At 40.9% G+C, this 21,745-nt stretch overlaps 1 protein-coding gene across 3 annotated transcripts in view; it reads right to left on the bottom strand.

Annotated features, from left to right (window-relative positions):
• The window catches only part of Nbea (neurobeachin), a 525,499-nt gene that overhangs the window by 78,462 nt on the left and 425,292 nt on the right, over window positions 1-21,745 (bottom strand). For all 3 annotated transcript variants that reach the window (XM_060378339.1, XM_060378338.1, XM_060378340.1), the window contains 4 exons: window positions 20,240-20,357; window positions 19,846-19,948; window positions 15,146-15,261; window positions 6,165-6,277 (listed from right to left, as the gene is read on the bottom strand). In XM_060378339.1, coding sequence (XP_060234322.1) covers window positions 6,165-6,277; window positions 15,146-15,261; window positions 19,846-19,948; window positions 20,240-20,357 — 450 coding nt within the window. The remainder of the gene's footprint in view (window positions 1-6,164; window positions 6,278-15,145; window positions 15,262-19,845; window positions 19,949-20,239; window positions 20,358-21,745) is intronic.

Genomic DNA, 21,745 nt, shown 5'->3' on the forward strand with positions numbered 1-21,745 from the left:
TATCCTGTTTAGACAAATTTTACAAAAAGGAGTATCTACATAAACTGAAGGCAAAAATATCTGCTCCTTCTTGTGGCTGGTACTGCAAAGAATGCTCATTGACAGACTACTTTGTCAATCAAATTATAGTCTATAATGGGTGAGATTTGAGCAAGTGCGGTCTAATTTTAAAAAATGTCAAAATAAAAAAAAACCCTTCGCCATGCTCTTCATTGATTTTATAAAGATGGTCAGGAAAAGAATAAAATTATTTTTTTAAAAAAACCATTTCATTCTAAATAAATGTACAGCTCATATTTTAATTAACACTTAGGATCAGTGTTTTGGCATTTAAGGAGATGATAAAAAAAACAATTTGTGTCATGAAAAGGTATTATTGAGTGATTTTTAAAAATCTTACTTGACTTAAAAGTGATTTAGCTGAATCAAATACTCTTCCACTAGACTTTTTAATCAATCATATCTAAAATAGAGAAATTCAGGGGGCTATGGAAAATCTACTTTGTATCCACCACTCCTTGAATGCCTCTAGTGCACCAAATGTGACATTAGGGGCTGTCCTCATTAGGGTTCTATTGCTGTGACCATGACCAAAAGCAACTTGAGGAGTCAAGGGCTTATTTCACCTTACAGCCTACCGTCTATCACGGAGGACGTCAGGACAGGATCTTAAGGTAGGTACCTGGAGCCCGGAACTGAAGTAGAAGCCATGAAGGAGTGATACTCACTGGACTGCTCCCCAGGCTCGCTGTCAGCTATCTTTCTTTTACCTTCTAGGACTCAGAGTGGTCTGGGCCCTCCTGCATCAACCATTAATAAAGAAAATACCGAGCACACTTGCCTACAGGCTAATCTGATGGAGGCATTTTCTCAATTGAGGTTCCCTCTTGCCAAATGACCCAATTTGTATTAAGTTGACAAACAAAACTGCAACAAACCCCAAAACCAAGCCAGCATAGAGGCCCTGTCTGCACTTCAACACTATTAAATATGTATCCTATGTTCATTTTAAAGAGGAGAAAATTAGGTGTGAGAACTTAGAAACAAGCCTATTCTCTAAGAGCTTGAACACAGACATCTGCAGAGTTCCCCATCTTTTGATGTTCAGTCTGTTATTCTCGGTTTTAAGATTAGTAGAAGAAAAATGGCTTCATAACTCTAGGGCTATCTTTCTAAGAATCTAGTAAAAAGAATACTCTTCTCCCACCCCCTCTAAGATTCAGTTCTCTGAGTACTTAGAACCCAATGTTTTGTACCTGACTGTGGCATAGACTTTGTAAGACAGTTATCTCCAGCTTATGCCATGACCAGTCCCTGAAATCAGGGATCAAGGCAGGTATATCACTCGAGAGATATTCATTCATTCATTCATTCATTCATTCATTCATTCATGTATTTATTGTTGTTGCTGTCTGTATCCTGGAAAATGGCAAGTTAAGTGTTAGTTTGGATGCTTTTGTTAGATAGTAGATGCTACTTTAAAATTTGCAATAGAAAACTGGTATCTCGTTGTGAAGACTTCTGGGTAATAGGGCAGACTGGAAGCCTCACCAGTGAAACCCAGTGAAAGAAAGAGAACACAGTGTTTGTGCTACTTTCAACTGTGGTCAGTGAAACTTCTTTTGTAGTGGTTAATTCAGAGACATTTTACTGGGGAAATGAATGTGCAGCCCTATATTTCAACCACTGCCCCCCAAAGGCCAGGGAATGCTGCAGAAGAACGAAAGAGAAAATGTAAGAACCAGAGAACGAGGAACAGTGCTGGGGAAAGCTGTCTTCTGTATGTGACACTGCCAGCAAACTCCTGAGCTTATAGCAGCGTGTCTAGCCTTACAAGATCACACTAGCAACGCTGCAGCACGGATGAAGGATTCCTGAGATCCCGCTCCTAGCTGAGGAGCTGTTAGCAGCTGATGGTTGTTCAGGTATATTTCAGTTCACACTCTGCCACAGAAAGTGACTTCCTTTCCTTCAGGTACAAGAATCTAAAGTCCCTGCTCCGCTCTGCTCTTTCCCCCATCACCCAGGGGAGGCCAGGGTCCCCAGATCACCCTGACCTGACCTCCAGCTCCATCTGCAAGTGGCTGCCCCGCCCCTCTCAAGCAGCATCAGTGACATCTGCAGAGAAATAAGTTTCCTTTTCTTCCACCAGCCCTGGGCTGGGTTCTTGTGGGGGAAATTATGAGGCAGGAGCTACTGCAGCCCTTCTATGACTAGAGAGAGAAGAGAGTGTGAAGCAGCATGGGCTGTGGAGTCGATGCTGAGTCTGAACCCTACAGGGGCAAGCGACACATTGTGGCATTATCTGAGGCACTGAGCAAATCTTGCTGAAAAGCCAAAGCCTTCCCTGAGCCTTTCAGTTATAAGAACCAATGATGTTGACTTGTTTGAGCCGATTTGGGCTAATTTCTGTCAACCTTTAACTCAAAAGGTTCCTGGCATGATTAGAAGCCACATAGAGAGTGTAAGTTGGTGATATAAAGAAAGACAATTTTTTCATGTTTGTGTATTTCATAGTTTCTCTAATATTATAGGCAGTAAGGAACATGGAATCATTTGGGGCCTCAAATGTTAGCATAAACAAAACCTAAAACTACTGATTGCTGCTTCTAGAATTGCTGCTTAGATTGAGACTCCAAATCTTTGCTTTAAAAATAACTCCTTTTTCGTTAGCTATTCCCAGTTAATATCATTTAATAATTTCAGTTCTTTCTTAAGGTTTGGGGAAACAGAAACCTTTTGCTCTATCTCTTCCAGCTGCAAGAAGCCATGTGCCTCTTGGTGGTGGCTACTCCTGGAGGAGCACTCTTACCCACATCTTCTCTCCTCCCAGGTCTATTATTCTTTCAATGCCAGTTTCCTGTTGGTGCACACTAACACAGATTTCCATACATTAAAATCTTGTGTATTAGTGAGTTTTACAAAGGGTAGTCCTGAGTTCCTAGGCCATCTGTACAGAAGTTCCTATTAAGAAACTCAGTGAAGCATGGGAACAATGCAAGGGTAATTTATTAACATATCAAGAGGCTTTAATTTGCTAACATTTTTTTCATCCTGTCAGTTTGACAGAATGTAAATAATAGACTGCTAATGCATGGGCATGGATGATGGGAGAGCTGAAGGCAAAAGCCACCTCCCTTTGCCACTCATGCAGTCAACCAGCCTAGCACCAAGGGCCAACTCCATGCTTAACAAAAGGAGATAGTTCATGTTCCCTGGTTTACTCAGATTCTGCCTCTTTGCCACTGCTATTTATTTCACACTTTGTAAAATTGGGGAAGTATATGTAAGTCATAAAAGGCAAAGCTGCCAAAGGAGGCACACACAGAACTGGCTGAATGAGCCAGCTCTTCCAGTTACTTGATAGGCATAGGTTGTCACCCCAGGTAGTCAGGAGGCTGAGGCGGAAGGATCCCAGGTTCAAGTTTGGTCTGGCTGCAGAGTGAGTGCAAGGTCACATGGGCAACTTAGTGAAACCCCTTTCTTAAAGTAAATTACAACTTAAAGTAAACTACAACTCAATGGCTGGCTCTCTGATTACCTCCCCCTATGGGGGCGGGGGCAACCTTATGAGGCTATAGAGGAAGACAATGCAGCCAATTCTGATGAGACCTGATAGGCTAGGGTCAGAGGGAAGGGAAGGAGGACCTCTTCTATCAGTGAACTGGGGAAGGGGCATGGGAGAAGAAGAGGGAAGGGGGCTACCGTTGGGATACAAAGTGAATAAATTGTAATAAGTAAAAAAATAAATACGTGCAACAAAAAAGAGAATAAATAAAAAAAAATAAAATACAAAAGAATGGCTTGGGATGTGGCCTGGTGTAGAACCCTTGCCTGGCAGGCACAAGGCCTTCAGTTCAATCATTAGCACCATGTATCCCAACACCAATGGTTTTACTGTTTTACATGCATAAATTAAAATTCTGTTATTTCTACAAACACCCTAGCAGACATCTCCTACAATCCATAGAACCAACACTGTATTTTCTTTGGCTGTATCAGTGTTTCAAGAAGGTCTGAGACAAACTGCCTGGAAGTATCCGAGCACACTCTGCAGTAGTTCTCATTCTCCTGCACCCTCACCACGGCTAATCTCCTATTCCCATGAACTAAGTTCTCATCTTAGTGCGGGACTGATCTCTCTGCAAGAGGCTACTCTGCCTCATTCCCATTGGGCTCATCTACCTGGTGCAGAGCCTGTTTTCTGCATATACAATGAGCACACGTTAAGCATTTGTTGACAGAGTGAATGGAGGAATGGAAGAAATCTTGGTGTACAGTTTCTTTTGACTATAACATTATAGTTGGGTTTCAAATCAAAAGGACTGTTCGTCCTTTTAAATAATGAATCTCAAATAACTATAATAGCAGTTAGCTATGAAGTGTCCTAATTTTCTTTTTGTTGCTGTGATAGAACATTATGATTTTCTACATAACAACAACAACAAAACAACCCGGAGAGATTTTATTCTTGCTCACTGGTCATAGTCCATCATCCAGGGAAGCCAAGGCAGGAAGCAGGAACTGAAGCAGAGGCCATGGAGGAGTGCTGCTTATTGGTTTGCTCAGCCTACTTTCTTGTACAGACCAAGCAGGCCTATCTACTGAGTGGTGGCACACGGTGGGCTGGGCTCTCCTACATCAACTAGCAATTACCAAAATGTACCATTGACACTCCCACAGGACAATCTGATGCAGGCAATTCCTCAAGTGAGGTTCCCTCTTCCCAGGAGGCTCTAGTTTATATCAAGTTGATAAAAACTAAGAAGTATACAAAATGTGCATACAATGTGCCATGGTCCTTGAAAAATCTACACTATAATTCATTTTCATACATACTCATACTTGTAATATCTAATAAATCGTATCTATTCAATGTTAAAAAGACTTTTTACATTTTTTAAAAAATCACACTTAGTGTATGTGTGTTTGTGAGTATGTGTGTTTGTATGTGTATGTGTGTGGAGTAAGAGTGGTTTCTCCTGGTGAATGAGTACAGGTCAGCTTGACAGCAAGCACCTTTACCATTTGAGGCTGAGACATGTTGCTCTGGCCCACACAGAACAGACTTCACAGAGCAACTTTTACTGTTACCTTTGCATCAAGTAGGTTTTGCTTTAATGTCCAATGAGGAGACCTCTGTACTGGCAATGTCCAATGAGTATCCTTTTACCACACCAATTCCCAGTGAGTACCCCTCTACACTGGCAATTCCCAGTGAGTACCCCTCTACACTGGGAAGCATGTAAAGTGTCTGTCTGTATAGCATATACCCTACAATAGGAGTATACTGTTGGCATCATCACTACCTGAAAGATAATTTCAGAGTGTATGGCTTATAGCAAGAATTGAGAATTCTAACCAATATACACAGCACTAATTGTGTCAGGCCACACATACCTACTGACTCATCAGAACTCATCACCATGACCTGATTACCAGTGTTTCGGTACTCAGAGAAAATGAATACATTTGTCTAATGTTCCAGCAGGGAGTGTGGAGCTGGGATTTGAGTGATATGCTAGGCATAACAAAGCGTGCACAGTTTAATAAACTGACGCACGGGGCATGGCTCACAGAAGCCAATGGGAGTGCAGGCTGCCCAGCTGCTTTCGGGTCACTTCTCATTCTTAGCTGTACGTCAGTGTGGCAGTCCAGTCACTGTTTCTCCGGAAAATCAGACTAACTTATTACATATCTGCTTTGTGTTCCTTATCCTTGTGAGTCTTTTTTGAGGGTCCCATCTTCTCCATCTGAACAGACCCTCGCTAACTTACCTTCCTTCCTCCTCAGAGTTAAGCCTTTCATACTGGTGGCCTGTTTCTGTGGTCAGGACAGCATTCTTTTTCACTTCAGGATACAGCACATGAGTGAGCGGATGCCATGCTTTGTACTAACTAGATTTTTACTCATGGCTAACCCCACTCCACTTCCTCCTGAGCCTGCTTTCTCAAACACTCTTTTTTTCTCCGAGGGTGCTCAGAATGTCATTGATACCTGCATAATTCCCCTGGTGGGAGTTGGTTAAGACTTAGAGACTGATCTCCAGAAGAAGGAACAACTTTCTCATAGGCTTTCACTTACTATGAGCACTCTGACAGACTGCTCCCCCCTTTCTGCTGTAACTCCTATACGGCAGAGCTTTTTGCACATTTTACTGTTACCTTTGACAGATCCCTGAAGTTTCCTGGAAGAGTCAGGTCCAGTTCCTCTGATTCATAGTTTGTTAACACCCATGGAAACACAGGATATTGGTTCAGATCATTGTATGTCCGTCCTAGTAAAGAAAAGAAAAACGAGTGAAAAATGCGTATGTCCTAAGTGCTTAAAAATCATTTTCTGTGGTTATCATAGGTCAGACAATCACTGCATTTGAGGAGAAAAGTACCTCTGTTGTTGTTCTGTGTCTCCGTTTAATCAGAAGTACACTGATAACCACCTGTCCAAGGTGCCTTCCCTTAACAATTTCAACAAGAGCTTCACACAGGTGACATCACTGCCTGGTCCTTGTACACGATCCCTTTCCTTGGGATTAGCCTTTCTTATAAGTAGTTCTGCTCATGGGACTCAGTTCTACCTATAGTGTGTGATCGAAGGTGACCTGTGTCACTCGGAAGCGTGGTCCACTGAGACGTCCCTCAATGTTACTTTTGTTGATGGTGGCACAGATAACATTAAACCTTAGAAGCAGAACCCTGTTAGCCAAGGACCTTGAAAATGTCATGGATGGCGCCAGGCTGAAGAACTGCATGCTGTAGCTTACGATCAGGTAATATCCTGCTATGAGAAAGACAGAGGTAGAAGCTGCACTGTCAGTGAACAGGTGCTATACTAAATACGCACCAAGACTCAGCGGCGAGGCTGGGGACGGAGCTCTGGGCTATAGTGCTCGCCTGGGATGAGGAAGGCCCTGCGTCCTGCAGATCCATGGCCAGGGTCTGCAGACTCAGGAGCATGATGAGTAAGGAGTCAGATGCAAACACACCCTCTTCCCCTTCAGCTGATGTTTTTTCTTTCTGGGCTATCTTGTTGCATGTGGTGGAGAACTGTGGACTGTTGGGGCTTGTCTGCTTAGTTCTAGAAGAATGTGTTTCAGTATCTCTAGTGGGATTTGATGTGGGACTGTGGAAGCTTCCTGGGAGCATGCTCCCCTAATTAGCTAAGTGAAAGATGCTGCCATATTAACGTAGCCGTGTCCTAGCTGAGTGTGACAGAAAAACTACAGCTAACAGTCTCCAGGTTAGGCAGGGAGAGAGAGAGAAAGAGGCCCCACCTCCTTGGTTATTTTAGTTTTAAAAAACAAAACAAACAAACAAACAACAAAGAAACCCCACAACTTTGTGTCTTACCAGACACTCTGTGGCCAGTAAGTGCTCTTGATGGAAAAGACACATACATGAGAGAAACAGAATAAAACATGTGAAATTGTAAAAGATGAACAAACACAAGCCAAATGAGGAAAGAGTTGTGGAAAGTTCTTGGTGTGAGGCTGAGCAAGGGCACAGAGGCACTGAGAGAGAAGAGCACTGTGGAGACCTGGTAAAGCAGAGGAACAGTGTGGAGGCAGAAAGATCAGCCAGCGAGTAAGTACAGACTGAGTCAATGTAAGCCTTCTGCACAGGAACGCGTTCTGCTCAGGAATGCGTTCTGCTCAGGCAGGGCCTCTGCAGTACACAAAGGCTGCAAACTTGGAACCTTCAGAATGCACCAGTGATCACTCAGGGCACCTGCCGTGACTTGGGCACCTCATTGCTCTCAGCATTCGCTCACAGGCACACGGCCACAGGGCACTGACTAGCCAGGCAGGGCAATTTCTCCTTTTCTCAATGGATCCATGAAAATTTCACTCTGTCATTTTCTGGGGAATTGTTCTTCTTAAACCCCTGTAAGAGTTAAGAGAAAGCAGGCCTTTCCATCTATGCATCCTTACTAGAATAACATTAATGCTGTGTGTCCTTGTCTCTAACACAGTTTACATATAAAAAGATTATGAGTGGACATTGATTTTACAATTTTTAAAGTACTATTTTACGTGTAGAGGTATTTTGGCTGCATGTGTGTCTGTGGACCCTGAGTGTGCCTGGTGCCCACAGATGCCAGAGAGGACATCTGTTCCCTGTAAGTGGAATTATAGGTTGTTGTGAGCAGCCATGTGGGAGCTGGGAATCCAGCCTAGGTCCTCAGGAAGAGCAACCAGGGCACTTACCTGCTGAGCTATCTCTTCAGTCTCTGTTATTAAATTTTTTGATGATATTTATTACTTGAAGCAAAGAAAAATTGGTCAAAATAAATAAAAATCCAACATACATTAATGTAGGATTTAACTGTTCCGATACATGAAGATAGTATAAGAAAGAGGGTACATATTGAAGAAAGTATCTTTTGAATATAAGGGGACGATATCATGGTACTTTCGGAAACATTCTAGAGTAAAGAAAGCATTATTTTAAACATACACAAAACGAATGATGCTAAAAGTCACAGCTCAGGAAATTTAATCTTGAATATTTTGTAAGCCATTTTAATAATTCTTGGAAGCTTCAATAAAAATAAATGGTAAGAAAAAATTAGTATTTTTTTTACTATAGATTCACAACATTGTTTCAATTGAACAACTACTATAAACTTTAAAATAATGAATTGGCATTAAATCCCCCCCCCTTTTTTTTTAATAATTCTACTTCCATCTCGCAACATGAATGGTCAATATATTTTTACTTGAACTAAAATTTCATCCTGTGCCAAAGGCCACAAAAAAAGAAGAATAATGACAGAAGCAGTACTTTGGGAGTTCATACCACAAAGTTTCACTGAATTAGCATTCTTTATTTTACTGAGCCTCTTTATGACCGGAGAATAAAATAAGTGTACTAAATCCCCCAAAGAGAAATACTTCAAAAGTAGTATATGTTCACCTCTGGTCATGTGTTTACTTGTTGGCTGTTTCTGCTTTCCTCTTATGTGCCACGTGCAACAAACACAGCTGTGCTGTCCTGGCAGGCTCTTGCCTTCTCTGGTGGTGTTAAGAGCCCACCACATTACACATTGTGCTAACTAAGCTTCTGAGTGTGTAGCTCTGAAGATGCATATTAATCCTGGAAGCCCAGGACACTAATCTACTCAAACAATAAAAGTGAAGCACAGTAAATGAGATCTCAGAAACACTGATATGTTTCTTCATTAAAAAAAAAAAAAACAAGCTTTTTAATTAAACCATCCAATTTAATGTTTTTATATGGCATTTTAGTTTTGAAGGTAAAGTGATCTAGAGACAGCTGACAAGGAAATTATAACTGCAATTCCTTGGTGAAAATGTTAATGACAGCAAAATATCGTTTAATGAGATGGCGGCGGCACCTGGATTAGCATGCTGTAAGAATGCTGTTCCTGTGTCGTTGGCATCTTCACACTTTACAGACATTTTGTCATCTCTAGGTCATTAGGAAAGAATTTTTAATGATTTTTCTAGAAGCAAGAGGTTCAAGTTACATCTAATTAGATGACAATAATAAGCCCAACACATGCAGTAGCTAAATATATACATAATTAACCAGGGAGAGCTTGTTCATCACAAGTAAGAACCTGGAAAGTGCTAAGCAGGAGAAAGGAGAACAGGGCTGCGGTGGGGAAAGTTGTGCTGAATTCATTAGCTGATCATGTGAAGAACAACTCAAATGCCTTAAAAAAACAAAAATCCTCAATTCTATTGGGATCATTTATACAGAGCTGTGTTAGCAATCACTCTGCTGTTTTGCTATTGTTTGTTTGTTTTAATGCAGGAAAACCAGCTCTTATCATCTTTTCCTAGCTTTACATCAGAATGTGTAAGGTGAGGCTTAGGCTGTAACTCTTAGGATTCAATGAAGAGAAATCAGGTCAACTCTGGGAGACAGAAGCCAAACCGTATTCTAGTTGAACTCCCAGCAGCATTAACATTACTTCACATAACCTACTACAATTTAATATTTTTTGAAATGTACCTCAAATATTTAAGAAAGAATTAAATATATTTTACTATAGTTCTAAGCTGGATTCTCATTCGTTTTGAAAGTTAAGCCTTCAAGGATTATTTAATTAAATAAAGTTGGGCATGGAGACACGTTTGTAATCCTGGCACTGAAAGGATGTGGCAGGAGGCTGAGGCCATCCTGGTATACACAGAGACACTGTCTCAATAACATCTAGTTAGGCAGGAAAGGTACCGCCAGAACATGTGTGTGCTGCAGCTTCCCAGTGACACATGAAGGATGTGACAGCATGAAGGATGCGGGGATACTAAATCACCAAGAATGTTAGCTACGACACAGCTAGGCTCATTCTTAATTAACACCTCCATTCTTAGTGAATATTCTCTAAGTGTATAGATTGGACAAAGACTGAATGAACATATTATTGGGCTTTAGGTAATTTCTTTGAAGACCATGTTTCCTGAATATTTAGCAACTTCTTTAGTAGCAACTGTGTGTATCTGTATGTGCATACAGGACATTCATCATACGAGGGTTGAAAAGTCCACTATGTCCTGATGCCATGCACAGATCTAAAACACAGCTGCCACATATTTCTAGTCTCATTGTTTTCAGCACCTAAAATGAGAAAGGAAAATCCATCAAGTCAGATATTAAGAAGTGGCTACCACAGAACAGGCCATATATGATGGATTATACAATTCGGGGAAGCTATTTTAGCACAGAAGATAAACCTGAGTGTGTAATATTGCAACTAAAATGTTTTTTAAAGACTTATTTATTTTATGCATGTGAATGCTCTATTTTCATGTACACCAGAAGAGAGAATCATATTCAATTACTGATTGTTGTGAGCCACCATGTGCTTCTGGTAATTAAACTCAGGCCTCTGAAAGAACAGCCAGTGCTCTTAACCACAGGGCCATCTCTCCAGCCTGCAACTAAAATGTGAAAGAAATCTGAAATTTATAAAGTCACACTGACCTACTATTATCAAAAGTATCGAAATTGAAAGGATCATTCCTTATTAGACGCTGATTCTTTTCCTTAGGAAAAGGTTCAGGAACCTCATGCCCACAATCCCAGTGAGTTCATATAGTGGATCACACACACACACACACAAAGATTCACAAAGCATAATTACCAAGTCTATTTAATAACCCTACCCAGAGCACCGGTTCTGGGGACAGTTACATTCATAAACCTCTCCCACTGTCATTCTACTTTTAAGTATTCATTTTGCCTGAATCATCAGATTTTGACATCTGTCAAAATCCTTGAGTTCATTTAAGCTTTCCTTGAGTAGTCTTTATCTCTCTAATCTTTCATTGTATTCAGCAGCTATAAATGGCTTGCTTTTGTTTTGTGGGCTCTATCTTTTGTTGTTGTTGTTTTGATGGGTTTTGCTTTTCAGCCCAGGCTGGCTCAGAACTTTAAACCCTCTTGCATCAGCACCCCAAATGCTTCTGGGGTTGGAGAGAAACCTCATTTGGTAAAACATGCAATCCTTAAGCATGACATCTTCAGTTCCATACCTAGCACCCATGTGAGCAAAAGCTGGGTGTGGGCTGTGCACTTATAATCACATTACTAGAGATGTGGAGAAGGCAGATCCATAGAGCTCCCTGGCCAAGAAAGACACCCAAGGTCAACTTCTCGCCTCCACATGTGTGTGCACTCTTCATATGAACACATGCACATACCTGCATTTGTGTATGTGCCCACACAGAGACATACACAACCACGCTTGGCATTCCAGATGTCTTTCTATTGGAAGCTTATCAAGGAGACTGGTTTTCGGATAGCTGGAACAAGGATGCTGCATGAGACCCACCTTGTGGCTGCTGAAAGGCTGCTGAATCCGACGCCCAGTTTGTTACCCTTCAGGTCTGCAGCAGAGTGGGAGCACCTGCACCTGTAACAGGTCCCCGGGGGCAGCAGATGCTGTTGGCTGGGGCCGCACTCTGGGAAGAGTGAGTGCAGGAAGCGAGGATGGCTTTTTTTATGACAGACACTCAGTCTCCCTCCTCTCTACTGGCCACCCCGCTGCTACTACTCTCTCCAAATTCTACCCCATCCTCCTTTTCCTGTCTGCAAACTCTGGCTTAGAGACCCTAGGTTTCTGAGAAGTGAAATAAAAGCAGGCACACTGGGCTCCTGTGTGCAACTCGTTCATTGTAACTTGTCACATTCACTTACATTTGCCCTTTGTTCATTTTTTTTTCTGGAACAGAATCACACTATGTATCCCACATTGACCTTGAGTTTACTGTATAACTCAAGCTGCATTCAAACTCACCATCCTCCTGCCTCAGCCACCCAAGTACTGGGATGATAGGTGTGTGCCACACTTGGCTCCAACTGTAACTTGAAGAGGAGACTACAAAGTTATCTCAATCCATATTTAGAGAAAACATCCCAACTTAGTCAAACCAAGCAATTCCCAGAAAGCAGCAGGCACGATGTGGTTGCAGTGGGCACTATATCATAGCACTGGAAAATACTGACTCTCATTCACTATGGGCATCAGGAACCAGCTCTGCAAACCGGAGACCAGAGACTCCCAGAAAGTGCCCAGGGTATGGCGCTTTCTGACTCAGAATAGAACCGCCACCATGTGAACACCTGCTGGGTTAGAAACTGAACTAGAGGCAAGGCCCCTCACCCCGCTCCTCAGCTTTATAGCAAACAGCTCCAAACAGCTAGCCCAGTCAAGGAAAAGATGCAAGTCCATCTAACAAGAGAAAATGAACCTGTTACTTTCCCTCCTGCTCCAAAGGGAATTGCACTCCAGGCCTTTATGAACTGGGCAAGCACTCTATCAGTGGCTACATCCCCAGCAGATACAAGTACTGGACACTAGCTACATCCCTAGCAAGATACTACCCTTGCTTTATACATCCCACAAGAGAGAAGAAAGTATTAACACAGAATACAGAAAAAATACTACAAACACACACACACACACACACACAAAAAAAAAAAAAACCAGTATTATCCTCCAAACATCATGCAAATAATTATGTACCTAAAAATAATATACTGTGTAAACAAAAAATTAGTAATTTGAAACACTTCTTAATATACAGAAAGATATGGATTTCAAAAGTAAAGAGTAAATAATCTGGAATATAGATGGTAAATTATACTTACAAAAAGTAAAAAAAAAATGAATGTAAAACTACTTTGAGTAAACACTTTCATATCATGTAAGAGTGATTAAAATTGATTTATTTTTGATAAAAATAAGTGAAATAGGGCTAGAGAGGTGGCTTAGCGGGTAAACGCTCTTGTTGCACAAGTCCCCAGAATCCATGTGAAAGCTAGGCTGGGTACACGTGCCTTTGTGGGATGAGGGAGAGGCCTTGTTTCAGTTTAAGCAAGAGACCTGTCTCAAATCAGGAAGGCAGAGATTTCCACAGCTGGACACTGTGTGCACACACCTGCACAGACATCACACATACACACATAAAATAAAGTCATATAGAGAAATAGAGCTTAGGAGGCTGATAAAAATTTAACAATCTCTCTAGGGGAACTAATAAAAAGACAACTTCACTCTAGATCACTAAACACATGAGAAACTTTCTCTGTGGTCAAAGACATACAATAGAATTTTAAAATCAACAAACATTAAAAGCAGCAGCATAAAAATATGACATAGAACCAAACATGCCGAGTGTCACAAAATGTTACTGTATACATGTCTTCTGAATGATAAAAAACAGTGAAAGACAGCCTTCTGCCTAGCTTCTGTGTGGACACACACAGGTGGCCTGTCTGGGGTTCTGGCCCTCTCCTCTTTGATGAGAGTTTAAGCTTTGAACGTGAAGTTATGTATTTATCTAAAAAGCACTGGCTCTCTGAAGCTGTGAGTTGGGTGTCCAAAGTTCAAACAGGAGCAAAAAGCACGTTAAAATCCGTGCCTGTCCAGAACCTATACCACCGTTTGCCCTGTCTTGAAGCTACACTGCCCCTGTCCTGGTCTTGTATAAGGATAAGGCTGACATGTGCTCACATGGCGCTCACATGGCACTCACATCACGTGAGAGCCTTGTGCAGCTGGTTTAGTGGATGTGGGAGGGGCTCATGGGGCCTGTGCAACCTCAGGTTTTGCTATACATAGGGTTCTGGGAACTAACTGTCTTCATGCTGAGGGATTTCTGCCAAGGAAAATAAGTTATTTCCCTTTCAGTCATTTATGCTCATTTCATCTGTGTGTGAAAATGATATACTAACTTAGTAGTATCATACAGCTAATTTACTTCTTAGGGATTAAAAAGGTTTCTTTAAAATATAAGTTTACTATTATTACATAGTAACATATGCACTTATGACTAAAATGAAAAAGTATTTCAAAGAACTTTCTTTTTATTGACCAACCATGTTTTGGCACCTGTAGTATCCGCATGCATACTTATCTCTAGATTTAAAAGGAAAGCAGGGATGTAACCACTTTTAAAGCATTACTGTGCAGCCACTGTGAGCAGTCACAACCAAAAGTAACCACAGGCAAAGATAGGTGTCGGTGCTACTGCTGAGACTCCTTATCTGCCAATACAGGGCCCGCACAGCCTGGTTCACCGAAGCAAATTCTCTGCAAATCAGAACGACTCAGGGCTCTTAGAGTTCAACTTATGCAAAAAGAAAGAGGGAGAGAGCAGTTCTCTCAGACATCCACTGAGCCATCCTCACCCTCTCACCTTCCTTTTCAGGAAGATGAAAACAAGCTACTGGGATTTTTTAATTGACAAGCACAGTATCTGTGTTCATCAGTTTGGAAATATAATTAGGGGCTTTACTCTTATGTGATGTATTTGAAAAAAAAATACGCTGTAAGGCAATCATGGTCTAATCCAGGTGACATCCTTGCTAGGTAGGAATCTGCTATTCTCCTGTATGGCTGCTTCTGCTGACAATGACCAAGGAGTAAAATCATATTTTCTCAGTATTAATTTGCTGAGTCTAATAAACCTTTGGACAATGCTGCCAGCAAAGGCAGGGAAGAGCAAGGGGAAGCATTAAAACCTTGATAGCAGCTGCACAGCTCCTAATAAAGTCCACTGTAAACTCATCCATGCTTACCTTACTGCTGCATCTGAGCTTCAGCAAAAACAAGACATCCCCTGAGTTCATATCTCCTATAACTCAGATGGTCTGAAAAACGGGTTCCTTACCTGCTATGGTGTTGAGAAACATCAAATACTCAAAGTTGGAGATTTCCCTTCTCTGCCAGCGTTGAGTCATGTTGGAAGACTTATACAGCTGCCGAGGAGTGGCTAGTGATATCCTCCTGGTAAGTAAGCAGGGCAGAAAGACACTTTGAGTCACAGCTGTCAAAAGTCCAGTTGCGACTACAATATCTATTTGAGATCAGTCCGTAATTTGTGGCTTAGCCTTCATGGGTAGAATATGTAATATTTAGTTGTAGAAATTAGCTCTATTTCAGAATTCTATTATAGAGAAGGATAAGTTGGGAAGCCTCTGTCTGTGAAAATATAGTTGCAAATGGGTAACTACAGTGCACAGGAACAAAAAAAAAAGTGGTAATAGCTGCTCTGAAAATAAATCTGAAAATAAATATGTTACACAGCAAATCTGAATAACAAGAAACTCATAGTTACACAGGTGCCTGCCTGCAAGCCTCAGCATCACTTCTTCTCAGTGGCAAGGTGGCTGTCATTGAACAAAGGAAGCACAAAGGGCAGCCTCCACCTGCATGATGAACACCTACCACTAATGTAAAACAAAACAAAACAAAAAGTGGGAACTGTGAAAAATGCACATGCCCAGGGACATAAACAGAGCTGTGGGGAGTAGGTCAGCATCATGGGTTCTTCCAGGCTTAACGTGTTTATCTGAAAATTAGAGGGAAACCTAGTATATTTAGAAAAGTATGATAATGACTCTTGGTTCCTAAAGCTGTTAAGAGTAATGTTACTATTAATGTTGCAGTGATTTTTTTTTCACAATGCCCCTTGATCAAGAGAAACACCTAGCAGTTCTGTTTACTGAACAGTTAGATCAAAATGCTTAAGGTCTAAATGTGGTCTGAGCATTTGTACCAAAGGTTCATGCGCTGGGAAACGGTGGTGTTGAAGTGGTGGGATCGGGACCTTATGAAAGTCCTAGGCCATAGTGGCACTGTCTTCAGTAGGAATTAATGCTGGTCTTACTGAATTAGTATTCAAGACAACAGGCTGCTATAATGGGGCAGCTCTGCATGGATGGCCCCCATCTTACATGGCCATTTTCATTTCTTGCCCCAAGGAGGCCTCACTACAGGTTGAGACCATCAGGCCTGATCTTGCATCATCAACTTCTGAACACATGAATTAAATAAGCCTGCTCTCACTATATTGCCCAGAATCAGATACTGTTTGAAGCAAGGCGACTAAGGCAAAATCTAAAATATCAAGCACCTACTTGGAGTCTAACACTGAGGAACTCTTAGTGGGTTTTCTCTAGGTGGCTGCAGGGTCTGAAAGGGCACAAACCTGTTGAACACTTTACAGTTTCTCAAGTACAGAAACCAAAACTGACACTAGCCCCTTCACTTTTCTGTACCCAATCTAATTCCTCACCGAGATCTGAATTTTTGAGTCTGGTAAACACCAAACACAAACCCCAGTCTCCTCAAAGATGTATGGGAAATAAGGGCTACCTAATGTCGAAATGAGAAATAAAAAGTGTTAAGTAACATAGCAAGGCCATGAACTCTAAACAGAACCAGGGTGTTTCCTTTGGATCCTGCTGTCTGAATAGAAAACATAGAACAGTAGTTAATATCATGTGTGGGATGTAAGTGAGTGTTTGCCAGTAATTTTTTTTTTTTTTTTGTCCAGTGTGAAAAGACTGTTTTTCAGACCAACATGAGTCACCCTGACAGAAGATGAAAACGGGAATTAGGAAAGTGGGAGCAATGACGAAGTTATCTAAACCTAACTTTTCTTACTTGTAAATTAGGGTAAGAATCCCATTATTTTTATAAAATGTGAGTGCTTTCATATTTAAGTGAAATAGTCACGTTATAATTAAGACAGAAATTGTCCCTCACTCGTGGGAAGTACTCAGTGAACCACACTGTGAATATTAATTAATCAGAGACATTCATGGCGCTGTGCTACCTTAATGGAAATCACCCCTTTGTCCTGAGCTTGCTTATTAAGCAAGAATCTGATTTGCAATGTGACCTTGCTGGGCTTGCCTTGGTCCATGCAAGGGGATGCTGAAGTCAGTTGTTTATGGGAGCTTTTGAATTTAATAACGCTTTGTTGTTTAAAATTAACTGTCTGAAGGCTTTAGCTGAGAGTTGCTGAGAGCTGACTTAATTTTTCAAATACTGATAGAAGCAGGCGTCAAGAAAGTGCAGCACAGATTCCTGGGGTCTTTGTTCTTCTACAGGAATACATCAGAGAGCTTCTCCTTGGAAGGGCATGGCACCATTCCTACCATCTGATAACTCTTTGAACCCCCTTCTTCCTCGGCATGCACATGCACCCTATGGTAGTGTGCACATCTGCTTTACCCATGTAGGCACCATCATCTGTAGGTGTGTGCCCAGATGTTCACAAGGATCTACTACATGAAGACATTTATAGTTTAGGCAGTGCCTTTGTCTTTTAAACAATATCTTGATTTTGAACATCCCTACAAAAGCATTTTCCCATTTATGGTAGATGAGAATGCCATTCCTCTCGCCTAGTATCATTCATTCTTTTAACCGCTATATACTGAGTTCTTCTAGACGGTAGACACCATTATTATGACCCAGCTTGTATGTGGCAGGTGTAGGCCTACATGTAGTTCTCCTAGCCTATTTTGCTATTTAAAAGACTTAAAAATTGTCAGAAATATGCAAACTGAGTCTGCAATAATAGTGTTAGGAGAGGAAGAATGAGTTGGGACTTTAAGGAGAAAACAAGCCAAGAGACCAACCTGATGTTCTGAGAGCAGGGCTGTAAGAAGTGACAGAAATGGTAAACCTACTGAGTGTTTTTCTACCCTAAAAAGTAATCATTCAGAAGTCAAAAGAGAATTGATATCTTAAATAGATAAGGCAAATAGTAGGAGAGCTATTGTTTATTTTAAATAAATCACATTCAGTCAGGTTCACAAGCATTGCAGGAATTCACACTTGTCCCTAGGAAGCCCTTAGGCAGTCTCTCAGAAATTGTGTTCATTAAGTAAACTGCTAGGGTGCAGGAGCTTACTCTTAACCAGGAGAAAGACAGACCTATTCGAGTATTCTTAACATTCATTCCTGGAAAAAATGATTAAATGTATAATCTATGAGCACTTGGGAAGGAAGCAATGATAACTATGAGTCAGCTTAGATTCAATCAGTAAGAACAAATCTTACGAACCACTCTTATTGTTTTTGATAGATTAAATGCATTTTTCTTTGACTTGTATTTTTTATACATGCTTCATTATCTACTAATGCCTTGGTTTAATCTTGTCATTCTCCTTGCAAATATCCTGAGCATGTACACACATGCCACAAATTGCTCTTCTACTGGAAGCTTAAGAACAGGTCAGACATAACACAAGGGAATGCTAGCTGGGAACATTTAGAAAGCGTTTTTGCTATTATGCACTGAGCTGTAAGCTACAAGTTGAAAGATAAATAAAACATAATCTCTATCTTTAGAATGTCTGGTATCTATTTAGGGAAGATGGACAGAGATTGGCTTTCCACACAGGAGGACCCTGCCCTAATCTTTTAGAACTTAACAGATTGTGGTGCACAGTGCTGGCTGGATCTCCAGGCAGAGCATACCTCCACCAGCCTGTGACGGTAATCATCCTCCTTCTCAGGGAGGAGATGGCAAGGAATCAGAGGTGTGTTTTCTAAAATCTCTAGAATGCCTGGGTCCCTGAGCCACACCAGCTTTAGAGGTGAAAGACAATGTCTTCTAGCCAAAGGGACTTAAGATAAAGACTCTCAGAAGCTTCTGAGAAATACGTTCCTTCTTAAAATAGACCTTTAAAGAGGAATCAGTGTGCCTTTTCTCTATCTTGGGAAGCAATGGTCATTTTGTGATCATGAAGCCAAATATCACCAAATATCTGAGTCATAATATTTAACTCTAGAGTCTTCCTGTTTTACACACACACACACACACATACACACACACACACACACCCCAAAACCATACACACACAAACCCCTTCTTTTTTTCAGGTACTCAATTTCATGGACCCAAGCATAGACAATACACATAATTAGTAACTGTGTTTTTGCTTAGATTATTACCTTTTATTAAAATGAGGTTTTCAATGGTTCTTCAAAAATACTAAGATGAAAATTTTAGGTAAAAAACTATACCATAATGAATTACTAGTGTTCTTAGCAAATTACAGGAATTTTTATTACCTTAATAAACAGCCATTTATATTTAGCATTTATGAAGCCATAATTTATATGCTGTTGCCTAGTATTTAATCACAAACACTATGAGAGGCTTTTGGTATGCTAAGATTATATGGCTTAACTAGAAAGGTGTTGTTTGTTTGTTTGTTTGTTTGTTTGTTTTTGAGACAGGGTTTCCTTGTGTAGCCCTAGCTGTCCTGGAACTCAATCTATGGATCAGGCTGGCCTTAAACTCACAGAGATCCACTTGCCTCCGCCTCCTAGGTACTGGGATTAAAGGTGTACACCACTACTGTCCAGCAAAAGATACCTTCTTTATATGTTAATAATCATTACAGTCATTGGAGACACGTTTAGTTAAGTCTGCCCTAGCCATTCTCTAATGCTTAGTGCAGTGGTTTCCATAAAATACCCACAGAGCAAGAAAAGGCCTTAGTCTGAGAGATGTAAACAAACTACATGTAAACAAACCTCAGATAATGTGAAACATGATATAATTACCTGGCTTGTGGCAAACCATAGCTGGTCCCCACTCCAACCCGAGGCAAACTGTAGACAACTTTTTTAACTGTTGCTTGGTCAGGAAAATTAAACATCACAGAGGCTGTGGCAGAAGAAAAGAAGGAGCTTTAGCAAACGACAGGAGAGACCACTTAGGACACAATGTTCAAGGGGCTACTGTGGCCTATCTGTAATGGCAACGAATCTTCATGGAAGATGAGCCTTCTCTACAGTTTTGCCCATATGAAACCAAAACCATTGTCTTCAAACACATTTTGCTTTCGTGACAGCATACAAAAAGGAATACAAACAATAATCAAACAGCATTTTGCATGTTTGATTATGCAAGTACATAAGTAAGTACATCTTCTTTCTGGCTTCTTCAGAGACTTACTTCGGTTTGCCATGAACACTTCCAGCGCTGTGTTCTGCAGAAGGTAGCGTCTCGAAAACACAGCTCGGATCTCACTGAACATCCACTTCCCATGAAGTCCCTCAGTGTATGCAAGAACCTAAGAGAAATGAGTTAAAGGGACAGTAACCAATAAAGTAGGAATTTAAGGCTTGGAGAACACTTTAAATAAAGTGTTGTCTAAAAATCCTGAATGAGTTATCTTCTGCTTTCATGACGTATCTCCATCACCAGATACTGTTTATTTGCATAATTTACACCTTTCTAAACTCTCTTGACTCAAGAGCAGTCAAACAAATGAGTAAAAACAATTATATTCAAAACGACCTTGTGACTTAAAGACCCAGATCCTGTTTCTGTGGCACACGCTGTTAGTACTGCCAAATAGTCCTCCTTTCTCTTGCTCCCTTACTTCAAGGAAGCCAGTTAACTCTGCATGCAGTTTGTTTTTTTGTTTTTGTTTTTTCTGGTAAAACGTAAGATAGATTTTTTTTTTTTAGCTCACATACAATATGCTGTTATTGTCCCTGGAAATTTGTCATCTGTCACCAGACATAGACAGTGCAGAAGTTACTGGCTGTGTCCAGTAAAACTTTATTTACACTGAAGTGGCTGAATTTCGAATAGGGATGGGATTTGGCTTGACTAATGGTCTACGGAAACCATAAGATTATTCTGTATTTCTCAATTTTTCTTGCAACTTTGATAGGACCTACAGCTGGCTCAGGAGGACAGAGGTAGAGGAAATGGAGGATGCTTCAGAAATGCTAGTAAAATGAGGAGTCACAGGAGGCTGACACTCTCCTGCCCTTCTTATCTGAATGGAGATGTAACAGCTTACATCATAGCAGCACTGGAGAATCACTGGGCTGCTGGAACATGCAGAACATCCCACAGAACCCCGAGCACCCAGACTGTCTCTTCCTCAGCACAGATCAGCTCACAGCTGATGAAGCTACTTTTTCAGAGAATGTAAAGCACATTGCATACTCTTGATGCACCAACACTGCTAACAACACATGAACACCTTTTCCTTGGATCTGTGTCTGCACTTTGGTAAAAACAAAAAGTAGTTCTTAAGTTTTATATACATTAGGTTTCTGTTGCTTTGAAAATAAGCTATGAAATTCCTTAATGGTTCTTGTAAGAAACAAAGGCAAAATATGTATTTCTGATTTTGTTGTGGTGTGTGTGTGTATTCATGTCCCTGTGGGTACACATGTTCATGCACATATTTGCTACATCAATGTTAGATATCTTCTTCCACTTGTTGCCACCTTGTTTTTTAAGTATTTTGTCTTTATGGGTGTTTTGCTTGCATATATGTCTGTGCAGCACCATGAGCATGCCTAGTTCCTGTGGAAGTCAGAAGAGGCAGTCAGATTATCTGAAGCTGGAGTATGGACTGTCGTGAACCACCATGTGGGTACTGGGTCCTCCAAAAGAGTGGCCAGTGCTCGTCACAGCTGAGCCATCTCTCAGCCCCTC

The sequence above is a fragment of the Meriones unguiculatus genome, chromosome 2 (genome assembly GCF_030254825.1).
Source record: "Meriones unguiculatus strain TT.TT164.6M chromosome 2, Bangor_MerUng_6.1, whole genome shotgun sequence".
In the NCBI taxonomy this organism is placed as follows: Eukaryota; Metazoa; Chordata; class Mammalia; order Rodentia; family Muridae; genus Meriones; species Meriones unguiculatus.